At 37.4% G+C, this 26635-nt stretch overlaps 1 protein-coding gene across 2 annotated transcripts in view; it reads right to left on the bottom strand.

Moving 5' to 3' along the window:
* LOC149300783 (TBC1 domain family member 5-like) overlaps positions 1-26635 on the bottom strand; it is a 111031-nt gene that overhangs the window by 36545 nt on the left and 47851 nt on the right. Inside the window, exons 12-14 of one of the 2 annotated variants that reach the window (XM_089484877.1) lie at positions 8589-8674; positions 8193-8482; positions 7706-7710 (exon numbers count right to left, since the gene is read on the bottom strand). In XM_089484877.1, coding sequence (XP_089341003.1) covers positions 7706-7710; positions 8193-8482; positions 8589-8674 — 381 coding nt within the window. The remainder of the gene's footprint in view (positions 1-7705; positions 7711-8192; positions 8483-8588; positions 8675-26635) is intronic. The other variant, XM_089484878.1, reaches the window with a different exon arrangement.

The following is a 26635-nucleotide window of genomic DNA, read 5'->3' as shown; positions in this document are numbered from 1 at the left end:
CCAGCATTTGGAATACCCTGGGCTGTCTAGTTTTCAAAAATATATGATTTGATGGGGTAAATTGCATTGGCCGGCTTCAAAGATACCCGAAATGGCACATGGGGGGAAGAATTACCAGATTTGGAAAAAATGGCTTTGAAATAGCAAAACGCTACCTGTACTTATTGCTCCATAACGTGCAGAAAAAAGCAAAAAAACATAAAAACATTGGGTATTTCTAAACTCAGGACAAATAGTAGAATCTATTTAGCAGGTTTTTTTTATTACCTTTATAGATGAGTAAAAGATTTTTCAACTAAAAGTTAGAAACAGTGATTTTTTTCTAAATTTTTTACCATATTTTATACTTTTTTTAATAGTAAATAATAGGATACAATCAAAACAATGTCATCTAAAGAAAGCCCTTCTTGTCCTGAAAAAAACAATATCTAATGTGTGTGGGTTCAGTAAACGGGAAAGAAGAAAATTACAGCTAAACACGAGCAGCGCAGAAATGTTAAAACGGCCATTGTCACGAAGGGTACAAAAAGTAAAATCAGCCTTTGTCACGAAGGGGTTAAAAAAGGCACTTCATGTTTGAAAACCCTCAAATTTGGCTAAATTAAAACAATTCTGCCAAAAAGAGTGGGCCAAAATCCCTTCACAGTGATGTAAGACTTATTACCAGTAATTGCAAACATTTGATTCCAGTTGTTGCCAAGGGTGGCACAACCAGTTATTAGGTTTAGGGGGGCAATTAATATTATTGGTTGTGGTAATAATCGCGTATTTAGAGATAGGTGAAGAGATGTAAGTAAGCCCTTTGAAGGGCTTTAAAAGAAAGAGTGAATCCTGAAGCGCACAGGCAGCCAGTGAAGAGACTGACAAGAAGAGAGAGGTGGTAGTAAAGCAATGGGAGAGGAATAAAAGTCTGGCAGCACCGTTCATGGTGGGTTATAGAGGGGTGAGAGGGAGACCACTTCTGTACTGTTAAATGTCAGGGATGAAACCTGGAGTATCTTTAGACTACACAGAAGTGTGGGGACCAGACCTGACCCCCATCTTAAGACGTAACAATCATTTTTTATTTTATAATATTTATTTCATTATCATTTTTTACCACCTTTGTATTATATCCAAGATTTTACGGTATGTGTTTTATTTGGTCACACATTCCCTAAAGAATGAACCCATTTCTTTCAGTTAAATCAGTGACATTTCTTCAAAGTTTCTTCACATATTGAATAATACATTATGTACCTCTATGGTCTAGACTGATATATGCCCTAGATAGGACAGGTTCCCAAGGACTGAGCCCTGAAGGGATAAAAACAAACAGTGTACATGTTCTAATGATTTTTCTTCTTGGTTTGCTTTTTATCTATGGCTAGAGATCAGAACTTATACAAGTTACATAATGATTAAGTTAAAGTGCTGGGGCAGTTGAGGTAACAGACGTATACATATGTCACTACAGTGATTTAATATCGTCATCACATTAAAATCAACAGTTGCCTGGATGTGCTTTAAAAAAGCAAGTTTCTGGCAGGACTTCATTTTCCTGCTGTGTTCTCAATCTGTCTCTGAGATACAAAAGGATTTGTTCCTTTTTCTTCTCTTCAGGTATCAGACATACCAAGTTTCAATCAGTGACACAGCAAGTGCACAGATGGAGAAAAACCTATTTATAAGTGTGGAGGAAAAATGGAAAAAATAAAGTACGATCCAGATTTTGTTGATGAAAATGAACCCATCAAAATCTATTTGCATCTAGCACCTAATTTTGTTAAAGTCACTGGTCCTCACCTTTTTGCCTTGCAGTCCTCAACTTGTGTATGCAATGGTGTATCTAGAGTATTTGGCACCCGGGCGGTTCCTAAACACACCCTGATATTTGCACACATACACAAAGCGCTGATCCAACCTGTGGCACCCCTTTGAGTGGCACCCGAAGCTTACCCCCTTGATAATGTGATAATGAAGCAGCAGTTTAGTGATGCTTTGTTATTTCTTTCAATAAATATAACACTGGTTTATTTGTCATTTTGAAAGCCCTTCCCTGGTTAAGGCTTTAATGCTTTAAGCATTGGCTTTTAAATAAACTTATACTTATTGAAGAGAGTGTGCAGAATTTTTCTTTTTTTGTCTGATATCTGCGGCTTTTCAGAAGAACTCTGCTATTCTCATACCTTGATGAAAGTACTTATTTATTTTTTATTTTTTTAACATCTCTTGTGGAGGTGTGCATTCCTGTCCTAGGAATTACCTCTGATCTTCTTTGATGGGCCAAGGAACCGTAAAACCAAAAAATGTGGCCACCTTGCAAAACTTTAAATCTGTAAGGCGTCTGGGGTGGACATGCCCTCAACTCCACCAATTTCTGGGGTCATACCCACACTTCCTCATCTCTTGCCACACTCCCAACATTGTGTAGAGTAGGCGGAGCTTTGGGACAGTGTAATTGATAGCTGTGCTGCAAAGCGTCCCTGGAAATTTTTGTCAAAGGTCGGCAACTATGCTGTTGATTGGCTTAAGACGCCTTTCTAACTGTAGAGGGAGGAAACAGGAGAAAACTTCAGAAAAAGAATTAGATAAAAGCTAGTTCTGCCACTCTATTTCTTTTTTCCTTGGGGGGGAAAAAAACATCCAGAACAATAATAATCGGGGTTTAGCGCCGACATGCAGTTCTGGGTGCCGGTGCTGCACCGCGGGGGATCTGGATCCTTCTCTACAGTAGCCAGTGGAGGTCTGCGCGATGCGCATAGACAACCTCCGCTGCTCACACTTCTAAAACAGAGCACCGGTGTGACATAACCTTCCGCTGCTCCCCCATAGAAGCCCCAGCGGAAGTGCCGGCAGCGGAGGTTGTCTACACGCAGACGTTCACCAGCTGCAAGAGAGGAGGATTCCCCGCAGTTCTTCCTCTCTGGCAGCCGGTGAATGTCTGTGTGATGCGTGCAGACAATCTCCGCTGCCGACACTTCCGCTGGGGCTTCTATGGTGGAGCACCGGAAGGTTAAGTCACACCGGTGCTCCTTTTTAGAAGTGTCACAGACGTCCACCGGCTGGCCCCGCTAGACACCAGGAAGTCTGGGGGGTGCATTGGTTAGTCTGGGGGGTGGTGGCATATGTAGGGAGCAGAGTGGCATTTCTACAGGGAAAGTGGCATTTCTAGGAGGCATAAAACACATCAGGGGACATAAAGCATATCAGAGTGGCATATCTGAGGGGCAGAGTGGCATATCGGGAGCAGAGCCGAATATCTATAAGTAAGGTGCATTATGAATTAAGGAGGGACCTTAAAATGGCTATTGGTTTTCCGAATTTCTGTTCATATATAACATATGCTGACTAACTGCATAATAGATATGCAAGGACTTACCTGCCTCTCTGGTCCCGCTCCGTGGCCGATCCCACGACGCTTCCTCCTCAGGCGCTTCCCGGACAGTGAGTACCACCGCTACCCGGTATGCGTCTTCACCACAATGCCGACCACACGGCAAACAGGTAGCGCCACCATGTGGTCAAAACACATATTGCTGTTTGTTAGGTAAAATACTGTTTTACCATTCCACTAATGTGTATTTTTTCTTTAAAAATATTTTTTCTTTAAAATAGCACCAAACTTTAAGGATGCGGCCTATAATCGAGCCAAAATGGTATGCTGATTTACAAATAATAAGCAAGCTAAGGATAATTTCTATAAGAAAATTTGCTCATGCTAAAATCTGACACAGGTGAGACGCAATCATTTAGGACATTGTACCAATACCTAAACTGAAAACACAATCCGGATTTTTTATTTTGTTTTCATTTTGTCTTTTTTTTTTAAGAAAACGTGTAGTACCAATAAAATAAGCAGAATGCCCTGATTCTGCCTGGCTAGTTGTAATATGCCAAAAATAGTCCAGAATTGGCAAGTAAATTAGTAATGAAGACAGTATCTGCAGATGGGGTTGCATACAAACTAGCCTCTTGATGTTCATCGTGCCGGTAGACTATTGATTTTTCCATGAAGAGCACAGTCCATAACTATCTGCAATCCATCAAATTACTCTTTCATTTATTACCATGCAATTATATGGCCATACGTCAAGCTGCATTTGTCAATATATACTTTTTTCCACTGTCTTTAATTAACTTTAGTAAGTATTGGGCGCGTCTTGATTACATGTACTTGCACTGAAAAATCAACAGGACGCTCACATCATGCGCAATCCTGATGTCATTGTCAAGCAAATAACGACTTTCTTACATATTGACGACAATCTGTTAGTATGGCTTTTTCTTCTTAGACATTAATTACCACGAACAATTTGTGATGAAAGGCAGAACACAATATAAAAAACAAAAATGGAATAACATACACATGAATATGTTCATTAATAGTCATTCTTCTCAAACAATGGACTTGGTGTCAGGAAAAAGAACATGAATAGTAAACTCAACCCTTACATTTTTCCTCAGTACCACCTTTAGTCTGTCATATTTTACTACTGTATTTGTTTCCACCACGTCTGTTAACTACATTGCTTGAATGGTCTGCTTAACATTGGTGTAAGGACTGCAGGTAGGAACCTGAGGACATGGAACTGCTATTCCCTGGAAGAGGAGTACGTTTTTCTCCCTAGTATTATATAGAATATAGAGAACAGTAGACCGGTCAGTGATTGAGGAGATGTAAGTAGGGGAACCGCTATGAAAAGCTTTGAAAGTAAGAGTCAGGATTTTGAAATAACTTCTGAAGCGGAAGGGCAACCAGTGAAGAGACTGATGGAGGGGAGTGGTGTTAGTAAAGCGATGAGAGAGGAAGATAAGTAAGGCAGCAGCGTTCATGGTGGATTGTAGAGGGGCAAGAGGGAGACCAGCTAAGACAGGGTTGTAATAGTCAAGGTGAACAAGAGCCTCATGGGCTTAGAAAGGAAGAAACGAATGCAATGTATGGAGACGGCAGTTTTTTAAATAGACAGGACGTGAGGGTGAATGAGAAGTCAAGGATGACTGAGGCAAGGCGATAGACCAGTACAGGAAGGGGTGGTCAGAGAGGGGGAGGGGAATTAGAGAAGTTAGTGAAAGAGCACATCCTAGAAATAATCAGGTCCAAGTGTGGCCATCACCGTGAGTAAGGGAGTTAGTATGTTGTGTGAGTTCAAAAGAGGAGGTAATGGAAAGAAATTTGGAAGCTGCAGGCTTAAAGGGGCTTCTACTGGGATGACAGATGGGGACATCAGAGGAAAGGAAGTGGTCAAGAAAGATAGTGGCAGGGCCAGGGGAATGGTATACAACAGCAAAGTGTAAAGAGATGGGATTTAAAAGCCAGATAGCATGAAATGAGGAGAAAGAGAGTGATAAAGCAGAGGCTGAAAGGTGTATGTTGGGAAGAGTAGGAAGCCTACATCACCACTCCTCTGCCATCAGGTCTGGGAGTGTGAGTGAGGTGGAGGCCACCATAGGGGAGAGAGCAGTGGGGGAGGCAGTATTACATGAGGTTACCCAGGTTTCATTTTCAGCGAGAAGGTGCAGGTGAAGTGGTCACGTAGGGTTGTTAGTTTGTTACACACAGAACGTTCCAGAAAGCAAAGGTAAAAGGAGGGAGGGAGTAGTGACTTCAAACAGGACAACCCCACCCACCCAAGATCTAGAATCATTGCTATTAAACAATCCACAGTAAAAATAACAGCAGTGGTTGAGTTTATACAACTGACTGATGAGAAGGATAAATGCAGCCAGAATGTACACACACTCAGAGTCAGTGATAATAAGAATTCCCCTTGGAGCATAAAACCTTGCTTGGCTACTTGCATTACTCCCAGCCGACTACATAATATTTGTGAATTCCTGCCTAGAAGGGCTCAGTTAGCCACATGTACAGGAAGCAGGTCTTAATCATTTGTTTAAATCTGCATATTAAACACAGAGTCAGTAATTTGTATTTTATATTGTGCAAGCTCCTTTTTTTCAAATCAGTCAATAAAAATAAAATTTTGAGATAAGATTAGAAATATTGTTTCTGTTACATTTCCATAAAAGTGTCTCCAGGCTACGATGTGGCTATTACGGCAATGCGTTCAGGTTTTTGTATGATTCTATGAAAGAATCTGTTTGTTTATTGGTCTATCAAATTAAATCTCAGTATCATTTTGGACAGCAAAGCAAGAAGCCATAATGTTGTTCCTGTTAAACAGGAATGTGAATCCTTAGGCAGCACGCAAGTCTTATCGACTTTAAGAGCTGGTGCTTAAAAATATTGCCTGAAATCAAATGACTACAGCCTTATTAAAGTTATTTCTGCCAGCTGCTTCAAGTGTGGAAGAACAATGAACTTTAAAAAAAACCTCAGAAATATGAGTTTTGGAAAATTATTGCAGAAACATGGATAAAGAAACAGGACCTGGTATTTGAGGCAAAAATATTTAAGATTAAAATCAGTATTATTGCCTGTGTGCTCCTGGGTATCAAGAGGTTATTTTCATACCTGAGAAATCTCCGGGGTGAAGCACCGCTTCTCCGGGTGATCATGGAGAAACTCTGGGTGTTGCGACACACCCCACTCCATGCCCACTGACATCGGGACCGCATACCTGCATTTTGAAAAGCGAGGGCTCCAGATAGCTGGAGCTTGGATGTTTCCATGTATAGTTATTTTAGGTAAAAGAATTAAGGAGAAGAACTACTGTCTATTTTAGCTTTTAATGCTGTAGGTTAACAATTTGGAATATTTTTGCCCACATTACAATTGATCATACAATTGGTATTTTGGTGAAGCAAGACTCCAATGCAACAAATAACGTCTGCTGCAATTTGAAGATGAAACAAACACAATTTTGATTTGATACAAATGAATGGATCTAACCAGTTTTAAGGACAGATCTTTCGCTCACTACAGTATTCATTATGAGAGGCCATCCTTAGCAAGCTTCTGTTGCAAGAAGAGCTTGGCTGGTTTTAACACATAGTCAAATTAGTCAACCTTAGCAAACTCATCTGACATCCTCTGCTTTAGTGAACCCTTGGATCTGCCCTCAAGGTTCTCAATTCTCTGGATGTGTATTTGACCCTGCATACTCCAGAGCCTCTTTGTGATGTTATGACACGTGTCAATGGCCATCTCTCCAACTGTTACTTAGATTAGTACAGTTCAACTTGTTTCCACAATTTTCAGGGCACTACTACTTTAATAAAACCTGATCCCTTTCATTTATCAAAATGACTACGAGAGAAACGTTTGTGGTTATTGGCAAGTTTCCATAATGTAATAATTTGTGTTATATTATATGGTTATTTGTTGTTTTTTTTTAATTCCCATACACAAGCTCTGCTGAGTGTATATCAGTAGAGTGTTATCAGTAGATGGTTTATCCATTCAATCAATTCAAATTCCAAAGAACATGGCATGTTCTACTTTAGCGACAACAGCCAGGATAGATGATAATGTATTGTTTTTCCTTTTGGTTAAAATACTATCTGGTATAGATGAAAATCAGATAATCTGTAGATTTATTTCTGATAATAGTCACTATATTCTTTTTGGTAGTATCATCTTCAAACAATATGTTGAATAAGGCAGTGATCCAACATGGAAACAAATAATTGAGTAATTCAAATAAAAATGGTAGTTTCATTGATGCATATGTCCCTTTAAATTTACGCTGTGACCTCCTTGAAAAACGAATGCATTGCCCACCCCTCAGCTATTTTCTGTGCAAGAGATGTGACAGCTGAACACATCTCCTTGCATGTGATATACTTATTGTCAGTCACTTCCAGAGCAGAGAACGCTGGGGGCAGAGTACTAAAGAGACCCATGTGTGCATGCGTGGAAAGTGTTCCCACTAATTTCAATGGAAGCACTTTCATGACACTGATTGGCTGCGTCAAACAGTCAATCAGTAACAAGAATCTTTGGACCACGGGAGGTGGGTAGGAGGCTCAAGTTTTTCTCTAAGGTAAGTAATTTTGTTTTTAACTTTCAACAAAGCATATGAAAGCACTTACACAGAGGCTGCGTTGGACACCAGAGTGTCCCTATAAGCAAATGTCATTAGCAAGAAAGTATATTTAGTCCTTTAATAATAACTTAAAGAATATTACACTTACTGTACTAATTTCCATTTAAAAATTGAATTATGGTATTTCAATGACCTACTGTATCCTCTTTGGTTGATATATTCAGGCATGACTTATAGTAAATAAATATAGTAATGAAATGATACCTTTACTCAGCTGCACTGGCATACTCTCAGACTTCATCATCCGCTGGGTTTGTTGCATCTGCTGAGTCTGTGGCAAGTGGTGTGGACTGGGCTGTATCATTGATTGGCTGGCTGCTGCAGATGAAAATCCAATATTGTTGCTATTAGCGCTTCTACTGATGATTGGCTGTGATGTCATAGGGTTCATTGCACTTCCAGTAGTGATAGATGGGCCAATCAGTTTCCGTCCAAAATTAATCAAACTGCTGGATACTTTATTTATGTTCAGAGGAGCAGTCTTTGTGGTGGCACTACAGAATAAATAGAACAATGTAAATGTCTGACATTTGCAGAAACTAAATGACAAAAAAAACTAATTTTGCTTCTGGATATTAAAAAAATATCCATAGCACTAACCGTGATCGGTTCATCAGGTCAAGTCCCCGTGCTCTGTAGTAGTCTAAGTTTTGTTGAAACTGATAGCTCACTGGTCTTGGGTTTTTCTGTAACAAAAAAGACAAAGAAAATTGTTTCTGCCATTATGTATTGAGAGCTTACTGCGATAAAAAAAATAACCTTTTACATTACGGGAAGAACAAGCATACATTTTAATCTTGAATTCAAGTTGATGGTTGCCTAAATCCATCACTTCAACATGAAAAGGAAATTCCACAGATTAACTATACGTATTACTATAAATAATCTAATTCTTTGAGTTAGGAGGTATAGGGATCACAGCTGTAACTAAAGCGCTAACCCTGGCTGTAATCGTTCTTTGATCCCATTATGGGTTTTCTATGTGGTCTCCTTTCTTGAATGAAAAGATGCATTACACATGGATATGGGTAGTACAAATCAATGAAAAGGTCCAGAGAGCACACAATACTGTTTTTTTCACGTTATTTAATGCTAAGCCTAATTATACAAGGGTTAATGTTACGATGGTACATGTGCCAAACATGTTGGTTGAACTGCTTATTAGTAAATACGAATGTAGCATACAATCTTTATGTTTTCCCAAAAAGTCAATCAAGCCCCATATGTCTTACATAAACAGGGGGGTCCTAACGGCTGGTCCCTTTGCAGAGAATTTTGGTCTCCCCTAGGGAGACGGGAAACACAGCAGTGTCACATAAGGTAAAGAAAGCTTCCAGCCAGGTAAGGGGTGAGGGAGGGAGTAAGGGAGGAGGTGAGTGAGACAGTAAGTGAGGACGCAGTACGAATGTGTGTATTATATATGTTTGTATGTATGCAGGCATGTATGAGGGTGTGTTAAAATAAATATATGTGTGTGAGCATGAATGTGTACGTGTTAGAGTGTATGTTAGTGTGGGTATGTGTGTGTAAGTGTTTATGTGTGTTAGTGTGTGTGTGTGAGTAACGGGTCGGCAAGGGGCTGATGGTGCCACTTGGCTTTACTTGTCCCCTGAATCAGGAGGTGCCTGCCTTCCTCTACAGAACATTAGGACACTACCTTGATGCATAATCAATCTCACTAGCTTTATAATCTCTGCTTTGTGGTAAATGTAAAAGTATATCTGCTATTAATGTATTACACCATGGAAACGGATGCCACTCTATTAGTTTGGAAGATTCTTTTAAATTGGTGATACCTTATTTGTAAGGTTAAACTCATACTCAAGTGTGATTCTTGTTTTTAAAGTGATCCTCTCATCCCTGCATCTGTTCCCAAGCAAATCAATCAATGAAGATCTGTATATTTTGCTTGAGAAAACTCCAGCAAATAATGCATGATTATGTACACAAATGAAGTGCACGATTAAAAATGTGCTCTCTGACTTTACTTACAAAGTAGTCATTTACAAGCCTGCTGCATAAGAAAAGTCCTTGCGCATGGCTGCATGAATGTGTTGAGAACCAACATTCTAAATAAGACAGGGGGTTCGAAGCAGCTTCTTGATGAGCTCAGTTGTTATAGCTTGATTGGCCTTAAGCCCAATCATCAATGCTATAGTTTAGGAACTCTTCAAACAGATGCTGCTGCCACCAAAACAACACCGTGATACCACCTTAGTAGAATATAAGTCCCACAAAGGCAGAGACTTTTATTTTAATTAAATATCTGCCTAGAGAATTTCAAAGAAGAAAACAGAATGCAAGAAGAGTTAAAGACAGCTTTACCTTAATACCTACAAGAAATGTAGCATTTAAAAACCACTACAATTCAAAGAATGGCATATCACAGAATGTATTCATCTTCCAGAGCCAACATGTTACTTCCTTTGAGTTATGAATTGCACAGCAAGTTAAACTTTAATAAAGAAGAACCTTTTAAGACATCAATCACACATTCATTTTCAAGATCTACATATAATTAAGCAAACCTGAGAACTCCAGAGTAAATAATAGCATTATTGACTGATTACAGATTAGAATGCATCTGATAATATGGTAAGTGCAGAAACAATCAATGGCCACTAGATGACAGACAAACTCTTTACTTGCCGCTAATCCACAATTTAAAAAATCTAACAGTATTTAAGGGATTCTGTTTACAGATTGAAATTGAATAAAACCATTAGCAAATTCAGAAATTTGGCAAATCCAGCACATTTGTTTAAACTGTACAGTTTGCAAAGAATCACCATGTTTTTTTATCAAGTTAAAAGAAAGAAAGTTGCAGAAGTTTGCAAAGCAATTATTTGCCTGCATTTTTTTGCTCAAAAGGTCTCATCAGCTATGGGTTCCATTGGGTTAAAAAAAAAAAAAAAACAACCCAAAAACTAAACATTTGATTTACAAAAAAAAAAGGATGGATGAGAGATTATAAAAACACAACGAATAAACAGTATATTCTACAATACTTAAGAGGCTTAAGGTTAACCTGTGTCATACTAAATGTCACGATTTAGAAAAACAACCACAAATATTCGGTTGGATGTGTTTTAACCCACTGGTTTGGGAAGATATATTAGAATAGAAAAATCAGTTTCATGGATTTGCAAAATAAAGCTTACTGTAAACATTTATTTGAATTGCGTTAGCTATTATATATTAGTACATCAGACTGATCATTTAATACCAAACTAAATATGCTAGGAAGAATTGTATGGAAATGGATCATTTCCATGGTAGATTATGTGATGTACCCTCACACATTGCTCACTATTAAAGTTGTTCATTTGGTTATATTTTATATTTTTTCAGTCTTGTATCTATATCTCAGGATTATTAAGAGAATGGAAGGTGGTGAATACTAGACATACTAAACTTGAAGCTGTCAGCTGTCTGGGCGACTTCCCTGTTCTTGGTTTGTGATGAAATTGTCTATGGCATCACTGGCCTTCCATACTTGATCATATCAGACAGTCTCGTGAACAGGCAGAAATATACTTTACATCTGTCCCCAAAAGGAACCTGGTGTGACTCCGTGGAAAAGCACCCGTGGGACTAAAATTATTTGATTATTTTGGAAATTATTATTGCATTACTTTTAATAATCATTGAAACCATGTTTTGTCGCTCTATGACCTTGGAGAACTCCCATGGAAACAGAAAAGTCAAATGCATGGTGGTGGGATTTAGAGTGGAGAATGATAATAAAATTATTCATAAAATGTGTGGATTGAACACTCCTCTCATTGTGGGATTACAGTAGTAAATAGTGAAATAATAAACAATACCAAAATAGTGGAATATAAAAATTATAAATATTGACATTACATACAGTCCAATAACCTTTCTGTACGGTTTAGCATAATTAAAAAGAAGGGTGGATTTTCCAGAACACAAGACATCTGCCAGCCATAAGGTCAACTTGTTCCTGTTCTATTAATTTAATCTAGAATAGCCAACTCATTATTTACGGCAAATAATAATCTAATATTCTGGTAATATTTAATCCTCTACCACATATATCATAGTAGTGCAGTAAATATAAACATAACAAGGGCACAATCAAATATAAATAGAAGACACGGGTGTGATGGCTTCCCCATACCTGCTTTTTACCATAAATACCTTATTATATGGTCTTTTGCTATACCATACTGGCAATTTCTTGCATAAACTTTCACATGCTGATCTCAAACACATGTTAAGTGCTGCCCAGACTCGTCCTCTGAGTTTATACATCCCACAAACTGGCACTTTACATGTCCCTCTAAAAATGGCCACTATACCAAGGTAGGTATAAGAAACTGTTCAGCGACTGCTACTTATCAGTGCTGTGGAAACCGTCCTCATTCAGGGATGTAACTCCCATGAAGTAAGAGGGGCATCTGCCCCCGGGGCTGCAAATTGAGGGGTGCACATCAGTTGCCCAGAAGCTATACCCCTGCTTGTGCTTCACCCCGATTCTGGAAGAATATGTGACATCAGCCTGTGATCTCTGACCTCACTCCCGGTGCCAAGTGCCCTATGTATGGCTCAAACAAATATTGGGATCGCAACCGGTAAAGAACAATTAGTCATCTCTCCTGTAACAATTGCTCCCCTTAAAAAAAGGTTTAGCGCTGTTTACCTGTGGAGGATATTAATCTGCATTATAACACAGCAAAGCAGTTTTTAATCAAGATAAAAAATAAAATGTGCGTGTGTGTGTGTATATATATATATATATATATATATATATATATATATAGACACACACACACACACATTACTTCTGCATTATTTTGTCTCTGTAGACTACTTAGACCACTAAAAGCCCAAACACTGAATGAAGCCAATATGTTTTCTCACTCTATATTTAAATAATGAGCCACCTTAAAATGAAAACGTTGTTTGGCTCATCACATAAAACCTGGTATTTATCGAGAAAACGCATGCACTAGAAATATCCTGTCACAGGGGACCATTACCCTAGAAAAGTCTTCATTATAGCTCACACAAAGTGCAGGTGGAGATGCTGGTACAAAGACAATTGTGGCATTGTTGACTTGACTTGTTACATTTCATATATTTCCACTGAAGGAGCTGGCATATTACCTGTAGGCAGGAGAATGTGAGCAAACAAAACAGTAGCCCGCAACTGAATGAAGAAAAGACGCTGGCTGGAAATAGCCTGGAACATTTCCAAGCCAAAGATATTTCCATACTATTAATAATAAACGGCCAGCTCTTAATGGAGGCAAAATTGTTGCCATCAATTTCCGCAAAGTGAAAAAAAATACACAATATTGAGGTATTTTTAAACCACAAGGAATCTAACCTCTTTTACTTCTAACAAAATAAAGGCAGGATTAAGCTTCCGTGTTATTGAAAACAATGAGGAGATAGATCATATGGGGCACATGTGTTTTCGAAGGATTGACAAGCAATTCAGGACGAGAAACACAGATCTGCCATCTAAGTACTTACATCCATTATTAGGAATAATGATCCAACCTGAATATATGAATAAGATGCAAGTATTACTTCGGCAGGGCAATTTACATTCCTGTGAGGTTTGCAGGTATTAAAATGAGCTGTTTACAGTACCGGTAGATTAAAAAGTGCACTTGAAATGCAATTTTGAAGGTATAATGGAAAATGTGAGAGCAAAACTGAAGATTTTATCTTGGAAATCTGAGACGTAAAGAAGAGAAAAAAAACAAAGGCCAGGCTTTATGTAGTCCAATTTGCGACAATTACAATTTGACATAGGACATAGGACAAAGGACGTAGAAATTGGGATTGCAGTATGGCTGCAACCGGACCCTGAGAGCCAAGAGATCTAGTGGAATCTACTGAAACCACTTTTATTAGTGGTTTAGAGGGGGGGAAGGAGGGACATTTAGGAACAATTTAGAAATCTTCTGAAAGAAGATTCTGGAAAAAAAAATTGCGGAAAGAAAAAGAGTGGCACCGAATATAAGGGGGCCCCTCTGAAATTTGGTTATGTCAATGCTTTTAGGTAAAGCCCTATGGCTGACATCTGGGTTCTCTGCCATTTCAACATATGTATTAAAATAACTTAACTCTTCACATACACAAGGATCAGACACCTAGCACTGTATTCATATTAGGGTTTAAGGAAGCGATGATAGAGAGTTCAACAGACATTCTATTTAACTCCTTAAGTACTGAAAGTTTAGAAGATTGTAGAACTGTCAAAAAGGAAAACAAAACGTTCCGTTCTGACAGGCACTAAACAACTACATTTATTTTTGGAAAATAGGTATGGCTGTGTGAATGCTCTAAGAATATTTAGCAATCCAAATAATATTCCATGAATGCAAGAAAAGGAATGCGGTAAACAAAAAGTTTCTTTCGCAAGCTGAAATATTGGAACTGGATTTCCAAGATGTTGTATAAAAAAGCAGAAAGCGTTAGGAATTAAATATGTTAAAGCACAAAAGTCCCAAATGATGCATACATTAATATTCTAAACATAAAAAATAAGCTAATAGGTGGGCTGATTTATAACACGCAACAATGTACACCAGCTTCAGTTACACTCTAGTGCAACACCCCAAAAACATAACGCATAGAAGGAAAAGGTTGTTTTAGTTTTAAAGGCAAAGCTACAAATAACTTTCATAGAAAACAAATCTTAGCCTTATTGTATACAAAATTCTTGTATCGCATATAGAGACAAATTTTCGCTCACATGCGCATAAGCAGAACATCTGCTCCATTACACAGCTGAACAATATAAGAGGTCAGTGTTCTTTTCTCCTCCTTTTTTAGTTATTCTTGTCAGGTAATACTACCGAAAAAAAAATACAGAAAATGGTGAATACATTTCAACCTCAATTAAAATGATCAGATTTGTAAAATGTTTCAATAGTTCACCAGAAAAATAAGATTTCATTATTTTATTAAAATTCATTAACTGCAGAGCTGCTAAGCTTTACGGTGTTAATGCTTGGACACATGACTCGAACTCTCTTCACACCTCACAGGTAGTGTCTATATGAAGACACAAGTATTGTGACATCATTGGCACCAATGTGGAATGCAGAGAAATACCCAACAAAAACCCTACTGTTGCCTAGCCCTATGTGTTTGTAAAATCCATGTCTACTACCTTTCGCCACTTCCAGTGGCAATGTCCATATTTTGACATCATATCCAGACACCATCCATTCAGGAACACTTGACAGTGTGAAAGGACCGGAGAGATCAGTACTGGATGAAACATGATTTCCTTATACCTTGTGTTCCAGGAAACTTAGAATGATAGAACTGAAAAAAGGAGCTTCCCACTGACCCCGGGTGCCACAACCTATCCCTCAGAACTTATGAAGTCTGCAATATTACCCCCCCCCCTCAACTATCTCTCAACACCAAGATTGTCCTACCAGAACATTATAAAGAACAAGGACCTCATAAAATGTATAGAGAAAATACTGAAGAGTATTAAAATGTTACAGTTTTGGAGAAATAGTGAAAAGGGAAAAAAAAATCTTCAATAACAAGAAAAATCAACAGGACCTTCATGTTAAAACCTGCAAGACCATACAAAATTATCAGGCTTAGAAAGTCTTTGTGACATCGTTACTAAGAGTTAATATTTTCACTGTCCCACAGTGAGCTCTATTCTAAAATCTAAGCATTTAAATCTAATTGTAAGCAACTTAAAGCTTCTGTGTTAAAATGTCTAATTCTCACAGGTGTCTATATACTAAAGGAAAAAGAATATATCAGGAAAAAAAATCCCAGTGGAAGTTTATTTCATAACTAAAATTATGCAGGGCTGAAACCATGAAATCGGTAGAATATAAATTTGTCACCAGTTGGTAGTCTGTATTTTGATTATGGTATTTATATTCCATGATGCCCTGAAATAAAAAGTTTTTTTTTTTTAAATGGCTGAAAAAAAAATGGTAAAAAATGTAACCCCCTTTTGGTTGTTTATAGCAAATTCACATTACCACCTTTGCTGCTTGAGAGGCACAATCTTGCAGAAGAAAAGATGTTGCTCTAAAATTTGGCTTTTAGAAATGAAATTATTTACATTTAGAATCTAAAATATGGGAAACTAAACATATCTTGAAAACCAGCATTCTTAGCTTACAGAATACGTTAGTGTCGTATCGCCAGGGGAAAAGCAAAAGTCATTAGAATACAGAATTACTCAGCTGTTTATAAGCAAAAATCTCTAGGGGAAATTCGCCGCCCCCAAAAGGAAATTCATATTAGGGTTACGCAAACATATGTTTGCAGGTGTTTTACGCAGAGACAGGTGGGCAAACCTCAACCACTAAAAGGGATTTTGTGAAACAGAACATAAGCTGTCTTTATGCTAAATGTCTGCAAGTCATGAAGATTCATCGCAATAGTTAACACTATATGCAAAGTGAAACTGTCAGAAAATATTTGTCTCTCTGGTGCCAAGCAAACAGATTTTTACTTTCTGTTTTTGGATCATAAAAATCTGCAGTATTTTAAACCTGGAACAAACAACTGATATAGATGCAATTACCACAAAACTGTTAAGGATTAACTAAATTAGCCTTATTTAAACAAATATTTCTAAAAACAAAATAGAAAAGAGACAGCTTGTAGCCTTGCCTCTTTTGTGATGTTAGATCCATCTTAATTCTGCTAAAGCTGGTGATATTTCTAAATGAATATGCTAATTTATCCTCTGATTTTTCAGATGTGTCAGATCGGAAGACCGTCAGTGTTCGACCACCTTGCGGTGTAACACCAGAACCATCACTGATTATAGGGAAAAAAATATGAACACTTAGAAACATCCAAATAAACGCCATCACACCCACATAATGCTCATATTGCGACGAAACATGCTTTTTAGAGGTAAATAGAGCTGATAGTAGGTTCACAGTTCTATCAGTAGTGGCCGACATGCTGCAAACCTACTTTATAAATATTTTATTTTCCTTGGAATATTTTATTAATATTCTATAAATATAATATTATACATTTTATAAATATTGGCAAGCATGCGGCTAGTAAGTTTTTATCATTTGACGCTCAAATCCAAAGAGCACATTTGCAAAGTAATATAGATTCTTTAAAAGCTATATGGGGAATACTAATTACCTTTCATACATTTGTTTTTGTAACAAACAATAGCAATTACTACCTAAAAATGTGTTAATTCCTACAGCGCTACTAGATATGCCGAACTGAGATTTACCGATATATACATTTTGTGAACAATAACATTCCATTGGTTACTGCTGAACTTTTCCATATATATATATATATATATATAGCCAATTATTTAAAGGTAATGTTCTTGGGTTTTTTTTAAGCAAATAAAGTAAACTTACAACATTATTCTCCAGATATTTTCAGATATATACAGTATATTTTTCTATATTAGCACTTACAATTTAGCTGCATTTGATATGTCTGGTGGTGGTATGTGTGGTCTTATTTTATTTTAAAATGTAGTAATTATCTGTTCCATCTAAACTGATTATACATTTAACAGTTTATTTTATTCTGAGCCATGAAAACAAAATGTTAAAAAAAAAAAATGTTTAGCTTCAGGTATAGTGTCTGTCCTTGGTTTTAGAACTCCAAGGCAAATCCACGGAATGCATGAATTTATTTCAGCTTATTTGGTATTTAAAAATTAAGCTATACAATAAAACGTGTATCTCACATTCTTCAGCACACACCAGCCTGGAAAATGAGAAACATATTTCAGTAAATAAAACATGACATGATGACTGATGGCCCACACATATATTCATGTATTTTTTAAGGCTTTTATATTCATCCATATGAAGACAAATTATTGTTAACACAAGGTTTTCTAGAACGAAAAGGACTGTGAATCTCCTTGACAGTTTATCCTTATTTTAGAGCATTTGTGTTGGATTGAGCCACCAGTGGGACCCTACTTCTGTATGAACACAAAACATGCTGACTCTCGGTAGCAAGTAATATTATATTATATTACATATATATATATATATATATAGATACACACACACACAAATAATTTAAAGAGTGTATGGGGTATGACAAACTCAAATAACTAAAAGACAGAGCCAAACTTATACATAAGGTAAAGAGGGCTGTGATCTCAAGCTTGATTTAATTTCCTAATAACTGATATTGTGTGTGTCTACTACTCATAAACAGAACGCTGTAATGCACACTGCTGTGATCCTGGATAGGGTAGGTACATATAAAATGTGATTAAGTGCAATCATTCTAAAGAATCTAGAAAAGAATACAGATCAACACACATTTAAAAATCTTTCAGTGTTATGGACATTTTCCTTTGTTTTTAATATTGTTAGCATGGTAGCCGGCAGCCATATTAGGATGCCTGCTCCATGGAGTGATCTCTGCCCAAAGACAAAGTTACATGAGTTTATATGAGGTTTGTCCAATCTTCTTTATGAAGAATAGAGAAAAAACATTTCAAGTGAAATAAATGTGGCCAAGCTTCCCATTCCAAATCCCATGCTATCAATAGAAATCTAATGCTATTATTAATAATTATTGTTTTATATAGTGCCATTATATGCTGCAGACTGCAGCGCTGTACAATACTCGCCATATCCACATCGAAATGCTGCACTCCAACATTTTCTTTTCACTCTGCTCTACAAGCCCTTGATTACTGTTCAAATAGGTGTTTCTGTCACAACCTTCTGCCTGCATCAGCGTCAATTATGATCAATGCTAATTTGAAGGAACATAATTATATATTGTGCTAGGATTTTGCACTGTATATGTTCTTATGTTTAGCCATACCATTTGAATAACCACAACTATCAGTGTCAATTTAAGAACTGAATAAAAGGCTACAGAGCAAGCTGGTTTATAAAAAAAATACATATATATTACTGCCTCTGTGGGTTTAAAAAAAATAAAATATGTAAAGATGGGGAGGTGAAAGAATGAGCTAATCACAGTACTATGTATAACATGCTATAATAAAGTAATTAGAGCAGGTGTAAGAAATGAAGGGTGCCTTTAACATAGGACATTACATTGATTGCATAATGATTTGGGGACGATTTGAGTTTCTATAAGGTGAGATATCTGGTTTTACAATGTAAGGTAATTTGCATAGTAATGCATTACAAAGGGTTTGGAACAAAGGCTCCAACAGAGGTGGGATACCCCACAGGGGGTCAGACAACTGAAGCCGATGTATATTAACATAACTGTGTGCATGTTTGCATAGACTACCTGTCTCCTCCATAATTGGGTCATACAGGAAATGTCTGAAAAGAGGGGTTGGGTGAACCACTTTCTGGGAGGTACAAGGAATTCTGGAATGACTAGTTAGGGGCTGCAGGAGAAAGAGCAGTCTGAGAAAAGGAGAGTCTGAGAGAAAGAAGAGTCGGAGAAAGAAGAGTAAGAGAGAAAAGAGAGTCTGAGAAAGGAGAGCGCAGCAAACAGAAGTGTCCTGGGTCAGGAGACTCAGAACGAAGCTGCGCAAGATGGCGTTCGGGAGAAGCCTGTGAGCTGAGAGAGGTTTCCCAAGAATGTGCTTAAGTATCCCTTTTGTTTTGTATTATTATCAAATGTTTTCTGTATGTTATATGTTTTATAACCTGTAACAGTGGCCTAGTTCAATATCAATATACATTTTTCTATACGCTTGTATTTGTGCTTTATTCGTCACACATTCCCTAAAAGAATAACCCTGTAAGAGGGTCAAAATTTCTTACACAGGCATGCTACATAGAAACTTTTTTCAAATACATTTAACACAGCAAAGGGAACTTTTTGAAGGGGAATGTTATTGCAGAAACAAGTGATACGATATGGCTACGTCATATCACATAACTTTGCATCAGCTAACATGGCCACACACACATTTAGATTCTTAACAACTTAGTACAGCATGTGTGTATTTTTTGCTCTGCCCATGGTACCAAACAATGGTGATTAGAAACAGTTAATACATGTAAAAAAAAATAAAATATATATATATATTTGTTACAATCATCAGCGCAAAGACAGATGGGCTGCAGATGCATTAGTTCACTAATTGCAGAATAGAAACACAGAAAAACGCACGTTAACTCTCTAAGAAAAAAAAATGAGCCACACTCTATCCTCTCTATTATACATCCAAGGTATGTTCACATGCTACTTATGTTAAGAACATGGTTCATAACTCTTAAGTGCCCCTGTTTTGGAGGGACGGTCCCTCTTTGGGACTCATATTTTCATTAAATATTATTTATTTATTGATTTATATTACCATCATATTCCACAGGATTGTTCAATGGGGTATATCCATACCTGGGAACTTGGCTACCCAGAGCTCCCCTTGCAGGATGTGACCAGGACTACTCACGTCGCGGGCGTTCTCGTTTATGTCACGGGACATAACCCCATTTAAGGGGGATCCAGCTTCCGCGACCCAAAGGATTCAGGGGTCGACCCAGAGAACGGGAGAAGCGCCCCCAGGTATGGATATTTAAAATACAGTGTATAATTAAAATATGAATATTTCTTGCACTACAAAGTCGTCAAATAAAAAATATTATAAATCCCTACTCATTTAACCAGGTTCCATAAACAAACATTTGTTTTGTTGTTCCTCTTTGGCCATTTATTCAAGGGAGATACATACGCTAATAAGAATTCCAGATGAGGCAAAGAAATTCAGAAATATTAAACTGGTTCCTGAAATTAGTTTCTTCTATACATGCAATACCTTGCTTTTTTAACAATACCTTAAAACACCCAGTTAAATTAATAACAACAACAATAATAATAAGTTGAATGCGGGCCTGAACCAAGGAGGCGTCTGGCAGGATATGCAACCGGGAATGCTCGGAAAGACAAAGGTGAGCCAGAGATCTTATTATTTCAGTCTTTTTTCATTGTTTTATGACACACATGCACATTATTCCAGGAGGTGGATGCTCAGTGGGGGCAGACAGGTGCTGCTAATCAAACGCCATAGATCATCAGCACGTGTGACCGCCGAAGTTTTAGCAGTTCGCTGGCGCATTTAGGTGTATGTTAACACAATGCCAAGGAGGAAAGACATCAGCAATTATCTTAGAGAAGCTATTGTTGCTGCCCATCAATCTGGGAAAGGTTATAAGGCCATTTCCATTTTCACAGGACTTGGGAACTTTGCAGTCATGGAGCGGTCCGTGAATTCCTCTGTATACCAAAGTATTCTAGAGTCAAATGTGAGGCCATTTGTCCAATAGCTAAAGCATGACTGACATTTTTGTCTTGCAACAGGAGAATGATCCCAAGTATACCAGCAAATTTAGTATTGAGATGTTGCAATGGCCCAGTCAAAGTCCAGACCTCAACCCGATTGAAATGCTGTGACGGGACCTTAAGTTGTGCATTAAAAAAATGCCCGCAAACCTCAATGAACAGAAGCTACGTTGTAAAGAGGAGTGGGCTAAAATCCCTCCACAACGATGTGAGAAACTGATAAAACACATTTCAAGAGTATCAGTACTATTTTAATGACAGGTCTAAACCTTAATTGTGCAAAGGTGGATAACGCAGTGCTTACAATTCAACAACATGCCGCAAATCAAATCATCAGGTGTAGGAACTTCAAGTTATTGCTGCTTAAGGTGGTTATACAAGCTATTGAATCATAAGGTGCGTTTTCCCACACAGCTTCTCCATTTTGGCTTTGTTTTTGTTGAATAAATCATGACACGGTGTAATATGTCATATGTTATTGTTCATCTGAGGTTGTATTTACCTATGCTAAGAAACAGATCATTGTTATGTCCTAATATGAAAAACCACATAATTCAAAGAGGGTGTACTTTCTTTTTCACACGACTATATATTAAAAAAAACTGTGTATTATATCTAAATCTGTATATCTAAAACTGTATTTGTTTTATTGATATATTTTATTGAGATATGGTTTGTGCCTAGTTTTAAACACTTACAGTCTTAAGACTCCCTGTAGGCTCACCATGCTCTCTATGGCTCTCATATACTGTATATAATGATTTACAATGATATTCATCATCGCATGGGTTGGATCATGCTAGTATATTGATGGCAACATTTCTGAGTAGCAAAGCATGTGGCTGCGGCTTAAATGTAGAATACTTCTCTATTAAAATAAAGATAAAAATAAGGGACACCGGTCTAGGACTAGCCCTGTGGATATCATCATATAACTGAAGTGATACACCTATTAAATTTGTAGATGCTCCCCTTACAAAAATCACATGAACCTTACAGCATATAACTCACCAGCTGTTGCTCAGTAGTAATTCTATTTTTTCAGGAGAAATAACATTTGAAGGCCATAGATTAGAGGAAATGATTTTTTGTCCCAACTGCTTTTAAAGGAATACTATTCATAACTATAAATATATATCTTAAGGCTGGAAAGGTTTTAGCCACGTGGCAGTAATACTCACATAATCAGGCTACACAAACATATTACACTATGCAATTTTGAATAGGCAACAGTATCTACGAACCATATGTACAGCACACTGTAAACGCAAGGCAGTTAGTTATAGGGGTAAATTGCTCCCTGCTCATAAAAGAGGGGAAAAAAACGTGCTAACACATCTGTTCTCTTTGTGAAACCTTACTGGAACAGTATATGGAAATATTATCTATACAGCCATTAGAGTATCTGCATTTTATGTGAACAATCAGAAAATGGATATAGCTGCACTGACCAAAGAGAAGACAAAGTTTTTGGTTGAAGGTGATACATGTTACGGGACCAGCAAAGGAAATGATGCAGACCTCAGATGTCTCTTCTTCAGATGGAAAGAATGTTATTCCATTTGAAGAAGAGAGATCTGAGGTCCAGAGAGCTTATATCACTCTATAGCTTCTTGTATGTTGGCCCAATAAAAGGTATCACCTTTCACTTAGGACTTCAAGAATAGGTGGGGGGGGCGGCATTTTGCCTTGGGCCGGCCCTGACTGTAATACAATGTTTTTGGGGAGCTACATATTAGCCATTTCTATGCATTCTAACTCTGTTACCTTAGTCCAATCTACTAGACAAATACTCTAATGGAATGGGTCAGTCTTAATCACCCTGCCATCCACTCTGGCTGGTGAAAGTCTATGGAGGAACGGACTTCATTAGCATTGCCAAGAAGAATCAGCCTCCAGGTCTGCAGACAAAGGAAATTTATTGGAAGTAAATGACATAAAGCCGGGTTTTTGTGAATGCTAACCTTATATTACAGTATTATATGCTGAAGGAGATTTTTTTTTTTTCACGGCCCCCTACCCCAGGCTAGACTACGCCACTTCTGACATCACATTTCGTTTTAGCTTGAACCCTTTAATAATACACATTTTGGTCATATGGTATTAATGAAACTAACGTGTTCTAAAACCTTCCAACATTTTCTCTTATTTTTCCATCTAGAACTTTGAGAAACTCATTTAAAAATGTATTTTCTCCTCTACCCCTGTAGTTGTAGTTTATTAATGAACATATATTGTGGCTTGTACACTGAATTTTCCTTCATCATACTAAGTATGCTTAATTTCTTGTAATGAATATAGTATCACGCTGATTCATTTATCTATGTAATGAAGCCCCAGACTGCATGTGTATATTCATTATACTTTTATTGCATTGTTTATCCTTCTTGAACCTTAAACAAACTAACAGCAAAAAACCCCCACTTCTAACAACATTATTGTAAACACTAATATTGGTAATTAACTTGACTTTTAAATACATGCCCTTTTAAACGTAATACAAACTGCAAGTGTGTTGATTGGTACGCACAGAAAAGACTTGCCAGATAAAGTTGATAATGGTGTCAAAATACAGGGGTAAGCTAAAAAAACTGAGCAGATGTAAGAATTTTGGTAAAGATATATATATATATATATATATATATATATATATATAAGCAGGGCCCTCCTCACCTGTTTCTGTAAGTCAAATTGTTATGTTATATGCTACTTGCTATTGTTATGTCTTGTCTACCCATTGTACAGTGCTACTGAATATGATGGCACTATATATATATATATATGTGTGTGAAATTAGCTTGTTTTTGTGAGTATTGTCAATATTCTGTGTGCCACATTTCTTTTTTTTTTTTGCTATAGTATTTACTTTTATTCCAAAAACTGGATCATGTTCAAGCAAATAAGCAAGAAAAAAAGCAATGGGGACGTTCATCAACTTTTCATGAGAAACAGAAAACTATCCAAAATAACACTTTCAAGACAAAATACAGAGAAATGTGCTTAGCTTGTCATTCCTTTTGAATGTAAAGGGTTATGCGCAAATGATCTGAAAACAAAATTTATGCCTCAGACATTTTCCGCTATAACCACTACTGGCTATCTTTATAGATGTAAACCGTCATAAAATTAAAGGAAAGTACTTGTTTAGTACTTAGTAGCTAATCTAAAATGTTAATGTGCGATGCACACATTTAGCAGAGCAGTATAGGTATTACTCATTGTGATAAGGTTAACACTTTAAAAATCCATGAAACGAGCATATGAATTTGTAGAAACAAAATACTGCTTTGCTTACATTGCTTTATTAGAATTTTATTTGCTAAAGGGTACAGGCAGATTTTTAGAATTCACAGTTAACTTAAAACAATAGTTTCAAACCTTTTATTCTTAGGCCTTACTGCCTCCAGGAGCCGAAAGAACATCTGGTTATTTAGGGAAAACAATATGTTCACATCTTCTATGACTTTTTGTTTCTAATTGGGTTTTATGTTTTTCCTCTTTTTTTTTTAGCACAGTAAGCTGATAAGAACGAAGGGGTCATTTAAAGATCATAGCACTAAACTACTACTAGATGGTATGTGAACATACAAACGGACTACAGTCCATAAAGGCCTCTGCAACTTTTTTTAATAGAAGGCAATTAAAATATTGTATTGTCACAGAGCATCCCGATACTGCAATTAGCCATAATAAACAATTAAAAAATGCATGATTTAAAAGATAGTTATTGTACCTATTAGAAAAATACATAATCTTCTGTTTATTATAAAATTTGCTATTCTGAAGGTTGTTTTAAGGTAAACCCTTAATATATATATATATATATATATATATATGTAATCTTTTATTTATATAGCCCCAGCAAAATATGCAGTGCTTTATACAATACATATATTCAGGGTATATGACAAAATTAGAACTGACAGACTAAGACAAACAGATATATTAGGTACAGAGGGCCCAACTCGCAAGCTCACAATCTAGAGGTGTGTATATATATATATATATATATATAGATATATACCGTATTGGCTCGAATATAGGCCGCACTTTTTCCCCCCACTTTAAGTCTTTAAAGTGGGGGTGCGGCCTATATTCGGGGTCTAGCGCCCGACGCCCAGGACATGCAGTCCCGGGCGCCAGGCAGGGTTAGGATACAGATCCCCCGCAGCGGTGCAGGGGACCTGCATCCTACTCCCCGATACGCTCAGACAGCCTCCCCTGCCAGCACTTTCCACGGGGGGGGGGGTGCCGGCACCGGAAGTTGTGTACGCGTATTGCGTAGATGTCCCCCGCCAGCCCCGCAAGACACCCGGGAGTCTCCTCTGGTAAGTCGGGGGGGGCAGAGTGGCAGCATATCTCGGGGGGGGAGGAGGACAGTGGCAGCATATCTCGAGGGGGAGGAGAAAAAACTTTTTCTTTAAAAAAGCACCAAACTTTTAGGGTGCGGCCTATATACGGGGGCGGCCTATATCCGAGCCAATACGGTATATATATGGGGGCTACGTATAAAAGCGTTGAAAGTGCATGAGAACCGTGATGTCCAAGAGATAACAGTTTGTATGACTCCCTTTATAGAGATCTCCACTGCAGCTGCGAGATGGCCAATTGGGATGTTGCAAAATCCCAACAAATTTTTACACATAGAATGCGATACATGTTATGGCATGACAATTTTTTTTTTTTAACAATTGGGTTCAATGTTTTTAGTTAGTTCTCTAATACTTTTATCTTACAAAATAATAAACATCATGCCCTCACTTTTTTCTTTTTGAATCAGCAAAATAAATGTTCTGTTGAGAAACACCACTACTGTGTGTCTGGTACCTGTGCGTCTAAACTAAAGAGGCATGGAGCATGCATTATTTAGTTACAAAAAAGACAATTTTGTCTCGTTGGACTCCATTATGCATTTAACATGAAAATGAATAATCTCACACATACTTTCCCCTGTGTGGCCTGGTCCAGCATACCATAAACAGCTATGGTACATCACTGCGGCCAGTAAAGGGAAGGGGCTAAGCAGTCGACTAAATATGGAAGATGGAGGCAATGAGGCAAGTTTTAAAACTATACTGAGATAACAGAAGACAAAATTAGGTTGAATGTTCCTTTAAGAAATAATGTAAGGTTTAGTTCATGCTGCACTTTAATATATATTATTGTACTTTTTTTTTATATATTATGCATGAATAAACATATTATATGTGAAATATGCATAGCTCAACAATAAGCTATCATCTGTTTAAGAACACTTTTGGTATACTTGTTGCTGAATAAAACGAATACAACTTAGAAGCTCCCCCCTCTACCCAGGGCTCCAGTGATTAATGATATGTACAGCTGTCAGTATGGAAAGTAGATGACAGCCTCCAGACGTAGGC

This window comes from Sceloporus occidentalis, unplaced genomic scaffold (assembly GCF_023333645.1).
Source record: "Sceloporus occidentalis isolate IW3139 unplaced genomic scaffold, rSceOcc1.0.p SCAF_23, whole genome shotgun sequence".
Classification (NCBI taxonomy): Eukaryota; Metazoa; Chordata; class Lepidosauria; order Squamata; family Phrynosomatidae; genus Sceloporus; species Sceloporus occidentalis.
The sequence above is the reverse complement of the archived record's forward strand: the minus strand, read 5'-3'. Positions and strand labels throughout refer to the sequence as shown.